General features: G+C 39.9%; 1 protein-coding gene across 6 annotated transcripts in view; it reads right to left on the bottom strand.

Moving 5' to 3' along the window:
* Window positions 1–12417, bottom strand: part of gpat2 (glycerol-3-phosphate acyltransferase 2, mitochondrial) — a 217079-nt gene that overhangs the window by 16129 nt on the left and 188533 nt on the right. For all 6 annotated transcript variants that reach the window (XM_053503537.1, XM_053503533.1, XM_053503534.1 and 3 more), the window contains 3 exons: window positions 7316–7501; window positions 2823–2921; window positions 1519–1601 (listed from right to left, as the gene is read on the bottom strand). In XM_053503537.1, the coding sequence (XP_053359512.1) occupies window positions 1519–1601; window positions 2823–2921; window positions 7316–7501 (368 nt within the window). The remainder of the gene's footprint in view (window positions 1–1518; window positions 1602–2822; window positions 2922–7315; window positions 7502–12417) is intronic.

Raw genomic sequence — 12417 nt, forward strand, 5'->3', positions numbered from 1 at the left:
TTAGATTACTCGTCACATCAAAAAAGTAAGGTTACACGCAATGCGTTACACTCAACACTGATAATGACGTTTGTACTATAATGGGTAGCGATATGCCACATTTCATCTTGTTAGTAACATTGACAAACATGTCGAGCGGTGAAAACGTGGACAGTTTTACAGTGATGTACATGCAGCGCTCTTTATCTTTCGTACGCTCTCCCTTTGTGTTTGTGTTTCCCAACTGGGGTATAACGTCCGTGACTCGACTCGACTCTCAACCGCATTATCTGAACGAGATGGTCTGATTTACTGAAGTACGATGCAGCACGATTTCAGGCAGACTAACATGTTAACGTTTATTTTAAAAGTCCGGTTTTAGCCACATTAGTCACACAACTGATTACAACTAACACAACATCGATAAACATACTGAGGGTTTCATCTTCAAACTCTGTTTAAGGACAACACACTGTGTGGTCAGTGTTTAGATCTCTCTCACACACACACACACACACACAGATGCAGAGTCTGAGAGGGGCTAGGTACAGAGGTGCTGTGGGGGGACGGTGACCTTTTTCCTGACATTCTGTCTAAAAGCTGAATTCAAAAGCTGAGTGACAGCTGAAGCTGCGGGAAAAGATCGAGCTCGTAAAAGAGCCACACACCTCATTTTCTGCACTTTAGTGAGTGTGTGTGTGTGTGTGTGTGTGTGTGTATTGTATGTGTGTCTGTGAGAGAGAGAGAGAGAGAGAGCGAGAGAGAGCGAGAAAGAGAATAAAAAGTGCATGACAGACAGATTCAGTGGGAGAGATTGCTGTGTGTGTGAAAATGGAGCGAAGTGTTTTTAATAGAGTTTTGGAAAGAAACAGAGACTGTGAGATGAGATGAGATGAGAGGTGAGAGATGAGTAAAAAAGAAATGTAGCTGTCAAACAGAGGAGACGAAAAAAGAGAACGAAAGACAGAGAGAGAGACTGAAAAAAAATTAAGATATGAAATAAATGCTATACAACTGAAAAAAAGCGGAAGAAAACAAGAGAATAATGAGAGAGGAGGAACGAATGAGAAATTGAGACGGATTGAGAGAGAGAGAGAGGGAAGGAAAAAAACATAAAACAGAGGAACAGAGAAGGACATGAGATGTATGAGCCATACAGTATATAAAAGGAAAAGAATGGGGAAGATGATAGGGGGAAAGGGAGAGAGAGAGAGAGAGAGAGAGAGAGAGAGAGAGAAAGATGCATTCATGTATCAACAGACAAAAAGAGAAGAGGATAGAGAGAAAAGGGGAAAAAAGAAAGAATAAGAATAGAGAGAGCAGAATAAATAAATCAAAATGCAGTAGAAAGCTTTTGGGGATATCGAGTCATAAATCAAAAGTGAGAGAAAGTAATAAATAGAGAGGGGGAAGGAAAGGCACGGGTTAATGAAGCAGACGGAGAAAAGAGCGTCGACAGGGGATGAAAAGATGAAGTCTGGATGGATGCGGTCGTGACATTGAGAAAGAGAAAGAGAAAGAGAGAGAAAGAAAGAGAACCTGTTGTGAAGGACAACTGGCAGCAGGAGGTCCTGTAGGGGGCGTCGTCCGTCCACACGACATTTCCCACTGTCACACATCTCCTACAGAGAGACAAAAAGAAAGTCAAAGAGCGATATATGGTGAGAGAAAGAAGGGGTCAGGAAATGAGAATATTATTAAAATCAGGTAAATAGACAGACAGACTAAAGCAGCACTGCACCGGTGTTTATATACTGTACATCGGCAAACATCACAGAAAACTTTATCAAAAACAGTCCAAAAAAACCCACAAACTTGATGTGTTGCAAACTGGAAAAATAGGCAATCGAGGGACTTTAATAAGGACCACACTGTAAATAGTCAGGACGTACCAAAAGACAGAAAGCGGTCCAATATCTAGTATAAGCAGTGAACCGAAGACAGACACAGAGGGGTGAAGGCTGGCCCGTGTAGTCTGGGTCCAATACAAGAGCTACTGACTGCAGAAAAAAGTTTATTCTGATTCTGATAAAAAGGCGTCAGAACACACACAGTGGACCGCAGTTCGGTGCTGTATTGTAAAGACGCTCACTGACTGCATCCATCACCGAAAGTCCCATGTGGGCATCAGGACTGGACCCCAGAGCAATGGAAGAGGGTGGACTGGTCTGATGAAACGTGTGTGTGGGTTTTGATATGTACTTGATATGACTTTCTATACCGCTTTATCCTGTACTGGAGTCTGTCCCAGGAGACCTCCAGGGGCATGAGGCGGGGTACATCCTGGACATCCTTAGGAACGAAAATCTGCATGTCTTTAGACTGTGGGAGGAAACCGGAGCACCAGGAGGAAACCCACCAAGCATGGTGGAGAAGATGCAAACTCCATGCCGGGAATCGAACCTGGACCATGGAGGTGCAATTAAGATAATACAGTATGAAGTCCAGGACCGTCTTCATGGTCAAGTGGAACCGTCCCCAGTCACAACACGGTGAAAAGATCTCCAACCAGAAGCGGGGCACCAGGACGAGTCAGGCGGGTCCGGAGGGCAGAGGGGAGCGTCTGGATCCCCTCTGGATGTGCGCGTACTCGTACAGAATGTGGGTGTTACTCTGATACGCACCACCTACACAATGGAATGGACGAGATTCCCTGATATGACGGACATGACCAAGAGTTTGGAGGTGAAAGAGAACGAGAGAAGAAAAACTGGTTAAATCCTGGCCTTATCTTGCACACTTCACACCTGAAGCCAGTTTGCATTGTGTCCACATACAAGTCTGTGTGCAGTTGCGTTCGTCCGTGTGTGTGTGTGTGTGTGTGTTTTATGTGTGAGTCATACCTTCAGAGAGAAAGCCTGAGCGAAATGGATCCTCACACCTCCTCTTTCATCAGCACTCAGAAGGGAACGCACAAACCGCAGTACAGACAGCATGCCAGGCTGTATGCGTGCGCGCACACACACACACACACACACACACACACACACACACACACACACACACACACACATACACACAAACAGGGCAGACTATTCAGTCTGAGCTTAGAGAAAACAATTCTTCACAAGGCCTAATGGTGAGCAGCCATTAGTGGAGAAATTAGTGAGTGTAATCATCATAATAACTAACAGTGACTGTATTAGTCAGGAACATTAGGACAGTTTGAGGCCTCCCCCCCCCTACCCACACACACACACACGAACACGCACACACAATAAAAAATAACTCAGCTAGAACAGTCATTTCCAAAAAAGCAGACAGCATTGTACATTATAACCCTGAATGTTGTTTATTTAAGACTTAATTACTAGTTTTTTTTCTGAACTATAATCGAGCATTTGAGTCGAGAGGTCGTCGTCACTCGCCCCCTATTCATCTCCAGCGAGAGGCTGTGGGCAGGAAAAAAAAAATTAGTGCGAGCTCGACCCTGAGACCATTTGTAAAAAGGTCTCCAACTATGAGGCAGTAGGGTTTAAGCATCAGGATATGTCCTTCCTCCGCCAAGTCTCTAACAGCCTGTTGTGGCAACTTTGGCTTGAACTTGGTTAAAACAAACACAAAATTAATGTATGACTTGGGTAATAAAAGTGAAAAAATGTAAAGTAACAAACTAGCAAGGGTTGAGTGATTTGGTCGGCGTGATGTTATTGGAAATGGGTCTAAACAAAAGAAGACAAATTTTGACTATGAAAAAAAAAGGCTATAAAAGACTATACACACTAGAGACTGAATAGAGACACGCACTAGAGACACGCGAGACTGATTTTGATTGACTTTAGACAGCGTTAATGACGGGGGCGGGGTTGGGGGTGTATGTGTGTGCAGCGATGCTTTAGGCTAAGCTAATTGACATATTTGCGCAATTATCCCACGTGAGATCGGCGGTGTTAGCATATTGATTCATCACAGCGGACAGCTAAATCGATTTTACAGCGAATGGAATAGAAATTATTTCTATTTACATTTAATCACAGTACCAGAGCTCTGTCCTGATCTGCTGCTCAGACATGCTCCGGCGTTCAACGTCTGCAAACTAGCTTCTGATTTAAAGGTCACCAATTATGCATAATTGTAATAAATATTTTTGGTCAATTTCGGACATTTGTATCGGTCTCCGGTGTGTATAGACACACGAAATATGAGATCCTCTAGCCTTTATGACATCATTAAAACTGTGGAGGGTAGTAACAAGTTACATTTACTCCGTTACATTTACCTAAGTAACTTAAAAAAAAAAAAAATTACTTCTATGAGTAGTTTTACTGCATCACACTTTTTACATTTACTTGAGTATATTTGAGAAGAAGAAACGCTACTCTTACTCCGCTACACTCGACTTGTTACCTTTCTAACCATTTATTCCACACATGCTGCCGGTAGATCTACATCTGCATGACTGTTTCACCAATCAGACGCAGCAACAAGAATCACATGACTCCGTTTGACCAATCGCAAGTAACAATAAACACACCGTCACACGACCACACACCAACGGGCAGCATAGCGGAAAAAAAAAATCTCTAGCCGTCATCCCTGGCATCATATACAAAACATGTATATATACATATCATATAATATCATATAATATACTGTGTGTATGTCATAAAAAAAATTTAATCGTATATTGCGATTGAAACAGTTACTCAGTACTTGAGTAGTCTTTCCACCGACTACTTGTTTACTCTTACTTGAGTAATATTTTGGATGACTACGTTTTACTAAGATTAATATTATTTTGAAGTACAGTTACTCTTACTTGACTACATTTCTGGCTACTCTACCCATCTCTGCTCTGTGAGCCGGGGTTTGTCACAGCTAAGAGAAAAGTCCAATAAACTTGGTACAACTTTTTTCCCCTCATCACCCGAGGAACTACAGACCCAGTTGATGTCGGCTAATCATTGATGAATTATTTTATTCTAAGTCTTGCGCGTGAATGCTTAACATTTCTCATTGGACTACATTTACAATGAGGGGACAGTTGGATGCGTTTCAAGACAGGAGCTTAAGAGTGGATCAATTCTGACTAATAATGACTTAACTTCAGATCCTGAAGCTGTAATCGTTGCTATTTTACACTTATTACACTTCTTGCTTATCGATTTTGGAGCCTGTTGGACTACAATAGCCACACAACACTACTGGTAGATTAACTACAGCTTGTACTGCCATGTTAAAGCAGGATAAATCTTCAGGCTAGTACTTTTGAACGCACCAGAGAGTTTGTGTTTATTTTTCAGAATTACAAGCCTGTAGATTGATCCTGCTTTTTAACATGCATGACAAGCTACAGTTAAGCTACTAGTAGTAATGCTGGGTTACTATTGTGTTTAAGTCTATAAGCCAGATTTATCAGAGCAGCAGGCTAACGTGGCTAGGTTTAGCATTGTTACAACATTAGATACAGTGTGTGCGCTAAAAGGGGACCTATTACTGTATGGAAAAAAAAGTGTTTAGTCACTTTATACTTTTATATAGGTCATTCACGTATCACCACATTGACCCCAAAATCGCCAAAAATGTAAAAATAAACCTTTTACATTTATAAAAGAAGTGAACCGGTCGATCAGCCAGTGAGCAGAATTGGCTGGATTTCAGTTTGATTGGACGTGACTGGTGATCGGCCAAATATAAACGATTCTGCGCAGAAGCTTCTGAGTGGCGCAACAGAAACACATTTTTACTAGCCTTACATTATTAAAAATTGTGCTGTTGAAGACTCTGATTGGCCTTTTTCTCCAAACTCTGTACGTGAATTAACCAAATTAATCAAAGTAATTAATTAATCAAACTCACTCATTAAACACACTTACACACGTTTTAAAACACAGCGAGTGCTAATTAATCAACAATCGCGTGCTGGCAGCCGCTTAACCTGCGCAATCCCTTATGAGTTTTGAGACTTTTTTAGGACGCATTTAGGGAGGTAAAACTTCTCTCTTTCTTTATAATCCTACAGGTGAACTCTTTACACATTTCCATCTCGTGTGAGAGGAGTAAATTAATATAAGTTTATTTATGAACAATAATTATGACGGATGACAGAAATACGTGATGCTCAGTAAAATGTTTAACTGTGTATTTAAAGTTGTTTTGTATTGTTTAAATGCTTTTACTCAAGAAAGTTAATGGTATAAATAAGGAATAATAAGGAATAAGGAATGGGACCTTGCCTCATTAGACATGCTTATATGTTGCTGAAAACGTTTGAGTTGGTCTTCATTTCTTCATGTAGTTCTGGCTATTATTCAAATCCGTATTTTATATTACTTTGTTAACATTTCTATATATATAGTGTATACAAGGACCTGCATGGTAGATCCTCCTTATAAATGGATATTGTTTTGCTATTTTACTAAGGAAAAATGTATCATTGTTGATTGTTTCAGTTTCTCTTGCAATTTTTGAAAGGAGTCTCCAGGATCAGCACTTTGTACCAGTCAGAATCGTATTTTTTTCTGTGCAGAAGATTTAACGCGTTGTGGTTTCTCAGAAACATGTCAGAAATGAAAAAAACAACTGCTGGCAAATGAGAGGATTTGAACACTTCCTGATGCACCGCTTTAAGAAACAATCCGTTGTTGTTGTGTTGGTACTGTAAGAGTACCTCCGCTTCATGCTGAGCTGCATCACTGATTAATTTCCTAAAACGGCATGCCCCCAAGTGATGTACCAGCAGAACGTCAGAGCTGGTAGTGTGCGACAGACATAATGCCTTGCTGAGCACTTCCTTTAAATATCGACATCTCAGTCTCTAAAAATGATACTGTTTTAATTACTGGAGCTGCTGTTACTGACTACAGAAACATGACCATCCATTATCTGTTTTTATCGATAGTAGATCTGGATAATGGCCACTCAGACTCAACGCCAATTACTACTGCTTTGCCTCGGTCCTGCTGGGGCGCTGCTTTTAATATGTTCACATTTTTCGAAGCTTTAACCCTCCGATTCAGTGTAATGGATATCTATCAAAAGGACAGTTTCCCGGTTATCAGCCACCATATTCACTGATTTATTCATGAACTCCAAAATTCTAGACAATACAGATATCGGGATGGTAGTCTTTTGCATGTCAGGTTATCCAAAACATTTTTAATAGCTTTGTTCCCAGAAATAACCCTTATTAACACATATCTCTGTATTGTTCATAGTGGACTATATGTACTACTCCATCTGCTTAAATTACTTCTTTTGCAACCCTTGAGTATAGAAAAACAAACCCAGGGCTACATTCATTAATTAAAGTTTGTTATATCCAAGTTAAAGTCTGTTAGCTTTTTCACCTGCCAAAACTAACAAAAGAAATAAACCTACAGTAGTTTATTTGTACCTGGTGGATGAACTGGCAAGATGGTGGACAGTCGTAGGAGATTCCCACTGGTACCACGCTCACGTCTGGCACCAAGCCCTCGGCCACAGCCTGACGAATCCGTGCCAGCCACTGTCCTCCACATCCACTCTCCTCACACACGCCCACGCTGAGACTCTCCCCTGCCATTAGCAGCTCACCAACCAGCTACAACCAGAAACAAACAAAAAGCCTTTTTGGGTGAAAAAATGTAAAACGAAAAAGGAGGCACTTGTGTAAAAGTAAGAGATGGCTCTAAAGGCTTTATTACAGCAATGAGACTTACAGCAGAATACCTGTAGGACCTATAAAATTATATGCCGGGGAACCTACTTTTTTATTGTCGTTGCCACGTAGTTACTGTCTCTAGTTAATAACATAGCCATTTAGTTACTGCCACATACAGTTACTACTGTATGTATCACTAATTTACTGTTGATGCCACTCAGTGACAGACAGGCAGACAGACAGATACTTTATTGATCCCGAAGAAAATTCCAGGTATCCAGCAGCCATAGAGACAGTAACACAAAGACAAGTTATAGATTGCACACTGTATATCCCACATACTCTACAGACTGTACTGTACTAGCACTTAGTTACACCAACTGCCACTTTTCTACTGCCACTGCCTCAAATACTGCCACTTATTTACTAACACTGCCACTGAGTTACTGCCACTTATTTACTGCCACATATTTACTGACACATGGTTACTGCCATTGCCACTAAGTCACTGCCACTTATTCACAAACACTGCCACTAAGTTACTGCCACTTATTCACAAACACTGCCACTAAGTTACTGCCACTCAGTTACTGCCACTTATTTACTGTCACTGGCTCTTAGTACTGCCACTTCTTTACTAACACTGCCACTCAGTTACTGCCACTTATTTACTGTCACTGCCTCTTAGTACTGCCACTTTTTTACGAACATTGCCACTCAATTACCGTCACTTACAGTAAGCCAGATTCGGACGGGACTAGTTTTACGGGGGGTCGATAGAAAAATTTCTGTTTTACAGACGTACTTTGTGATCTTAATCCTGTCCGAATCTGCCATGTCTGTCTTTCTCTCACACGACCTCTGTAGAAATTCCAGAGCAAATTACCTTCTGTTTTTCAGCAAACTCGGAGGTCCTCTGAGAAATCTAATCCTGTTCGAATGCGAATGTCTGTGATTGCCAAATTAAATTTTTTTTCCAAAACGCTTTTTCTTTTGTGTGGTCAACGTGAACTACCGTACTATCACTAGTGCGCCGGTATTTAATTTTGCGCACCAATAATGGTTGTAGATGTGGACATGTGATCTTGTGCAACGCCCACATGTAAAACCCAGACACTCCTACCTCCGTAATAAACACGGAGATGTTAGTCCCGTCCGAATGCAGACATGAAATGACAGGCGTCATCTGAAAAAAAAAAACTCAAACTCAAACTCAAACGTCGTTTGGAAAACTAGTCCCGTTCGAATAGGGCTTTAGTACTGCCACTTATTGATTGACACTGCCAATCAGTAACTGCCAGTTCAACTCAGTTACTGTCACTCAGTTACCATCATTGCTGCTCGGTCACTGCCACTTAATTAATGTCACTGTCACTTAATTACTGCCGCTTATTTACTGTTACTACCACTAATCACTACCACTGGCAATGAGTTTCTGCCACTAGTTGGAGCCACTTATATACCTTTACTGCCACGTATTTATTGTAATTTGTTAGTGCCACTTAGTTACTGCCACTGCTCATTTCTGCCGATGCCACATAATGAATGCCATTAGTTTCTACAGTATCATTACCATATGCTGACTGCCACTAGGAACTTTTTACTGGGATTTTTTTTGTTTACTTTTTTTTTTAAACACTCATTTACTGCCCTTGCCACTTAGTTACTGCTACTAGGTACTGCCACTTATTTGCAGCCATTCCTTATCACTGCCACTAACACATACAGTAGGTAGTGCTGCTAAGTACTGCCTACTTTTTCCTTTATACATGTGCTGGCGATGCCACTTAACAATGGCCACTAGAATACCACCACAGTTACTTCACTGCCAGTGGGTTGCTGCCTCAAAGGTAGAGCTACTGTTACCACTTATGAGTTCATGCCACAGCTTATTTCTAATATCACCTTCATTACTTTAAACAGGGACAACTAAGAGTGCAGAATTAGCCTGCATCACTTAGCTTATCTGTTTACTGTGGTACTCGTTAGGTTCTTTTCCTTAGGCCCAAGTGAGAATTTGTTTAGATTGCATTTGTTTATATATGGCCCTGTTTCCAAAGTGAAAGTTCTAATAAACAAGATCAAATAAATCATGAATCGTCTCTCTTACCGTGTCTCCAGCCTTAGGCTTACCACAAGAGAATGTATCTATACTTTTATGTTTCCAGCCCCATTTATAACTCGGGGTCATAAAATGTAGATCAGATCTGGAAATGACTGTGCAAAAGAGGGAGATAATGTAACGGATAACAAGAGGAAGCTGAGAAATAAGGTAGAGGACAAAGAGAGCTTTGGAGTTTCTTTCCTGAATGCATGAGCACAATCCCAGTGTACTAAAGGCAAAAAAAAATAAAAAATCAGTTCTTTCTGAGCCAAGCCTCACAATCTTTCCATAAAAAAAAATCAATTACTGTGTGGGTTCCGAGCTACGTGTACAGAACCCAGAAATCTTGTGGTCTGTTAAATAGAGGAATACATACTGTAGATCATATGCAAAGATTGAGAAGAGAAATAAGACATTCAGTTCTGGGTGCAGATCTTATCTACAAGATAAGCCATGCTACCAATATGAGTGTCATACTGGAGATGGCACTGCTGGAAGTGGAACTGGAAATGAAGCATCATTCTCACAGGAATTCTCTCCCCTGGTGTGCAAGACGCCAGACTGCCACCATTTAACTGTGATGGTTTGTGACATTTATGAAGCTAGTGTGACTTAGGTTTATAACTAGGGGAACCAGGGACTTGCAAATATTTAAATCATAATATACACTATACATATTGCCAAAAACACACACTTATCCATCCAAATAGTTGAATTCAGGTCTGTTCCAATCACTTCCATGGTTACAGGTGTATAAAATCAAGCACATAGGCATGCAGACCGCTTCTACAAACATTTGTAAAAAAAATGAGTCGCTCTCAGGAGCTCAGTGAATTCCAGCATGGTACCGTGATATAACAAAGTGGATGCGATTGGGAACGTCAGCAACTTAGCCATGAAGTGGGAGTCCACTTAAAATCACAGAGCGTGGTCAGCGAACGCAGAGACGGATGGTGCACAGAGGTAGAGCGTCAAAACTTTCTTGGAGTTTAATGAAGTCTTGAAGAATAGTTCTCCAGACTTTTTTTGCTCTCATTTTCATTTGCAGTTCGGTCCCTGTACTTGGGCAATTTCAGAGGAATGTTTTTTGTTTGTTAAGCCACACAGTGACCTATGAATTATTCAATCATAAAAAAAACATGATCAAGTAAAAAAAAAGTGCAGATGGCAGATGATGAGGACGATTATTAGTATACTAGTGATGCTGAATGCTTGGTTGGAACAGACAAGAGGGGAAATGAGGTCGCTGCTCATAACAACCTATTTTTAAATTGTATCTTTAAGCATTTTGCAGCCTGTTGAAGTAAAACATTTCTTTGGTTTATTTTACATCCTTTAATTTGATTATATATAAAGAAATAAGAGGGGTGTCAAGACTTTTGCACAGTACGTTATATGCATGTTATTTTGATTGCAAATTAAAATGATGTCTTTCTGTACGTAAGAACAAAGAAATCACATTCTGTAAGGTTGAGTATCTTACGCCTTGTTTACACTAAGTTGTCCGTCTTTCTTTCATCATCACACAAATACACTCCCTGTCCGGTAATCAAAAAGTGAATCACGGATGAGAAATGGAAAAAGTAGATCGGATAAAGATGAAGTTTTGTCCTAAAACAACTCCAGCGTGTTAAAATTCACTTATACCACTTCAGCCAAAGTACAAATATGAATTAATCCCAGTAAAAATATTCAGTTTAGCTTTTAGCTAATTAATATCTATTGGTGCAGGTGTTTGTTTACATTAAGCAAGTATTTTACTTATGGTGCAGATTAAACTTTAAGCAGATATCTAAGTACTGAAAATGTAAAAATAAGAAAGTCCAGCGGCCGATTTAAGACGCACCCACAGTTTGACGTATGCACAGTACGCTGCCCAAACTGCTCATAACTCAACATTATGATTTTGTTTATAGTGAGGGTTTAACTTCAGGTAAATACCTAAGGACTGGCAAAGCATTAAATCATTAAATTCTGTCCCGTTGTTTGTGTGATGCTGTGACAAAATCTGGCTGGACATACAGACAAAATTCTTTGCTCAGACTGATTTCGATCCTCTAATGTATAAACATAAAGAAATCATTGAAATAGTAAGTTCTGACCAATGTAACGTACAAAACCTTTCTTTTATTCATATAGAATATTGTAATACTTATCATAAAGGAACTCACTAACCTTTATTTAGGATTAGAAAAAGTATGCAAAATATACACAATAAAGTCTGTATTCTAATTTTATCACACAAATGGGTTTTATTTCCAAATATATTATCAAAAACTATCAAAACAAATTAATATGGTGTGCATTTATTGTTGTTTTCAACTACCAGTGTGTCACTGCTTCTGCTTGTCAGGCAACTATGAAACAGCAGAAAACTTTCCTAAAAACTGCTCTCGCTGTCGATTCAGCGATCACACTTGGGTGGCTATTGCTGGAAATAATTTCAAACTCATTAAAAGCAATTAAAAAGTCAAGTGTGCTGCCTGCACTCGTTCGCTCCTCGTGGCATTAAAGCTCCCTCTATCCATGCGTAAAACGACTTCAAATTATATATAAAGAAAATAAATTAAGCTTTTCAGTGAAGAGAAAGTGCAGTTCAGGATACAAATCAGAACGAATATCTACATCATTAACTCAGGGATGTGAAAGAAAAAAAAAAAAAGAAAAATGGGATAGGGGAAAAAAAAAAAATCCAGATTCAAATCTGGAAAACAAAACGCCATGCCGAAAGCAAAACGCATCAACGGTCTGG

Source organism: Clarias gariepinus, chromosome 9 (assembly GCF_024256425.1).
Source record: "Clarias gariepinus isolate MV-2021 ecotype Netherlands chromosome 9, CGAR_prim_01v2, whole genome shotgun sequence".
Classification (NCBI taxonomy): Eukaryota; Metazoa; Chordata; class Actinopteri; order Siluriformes; family Clariidae; genus Clarias; species Clarias gariepinus.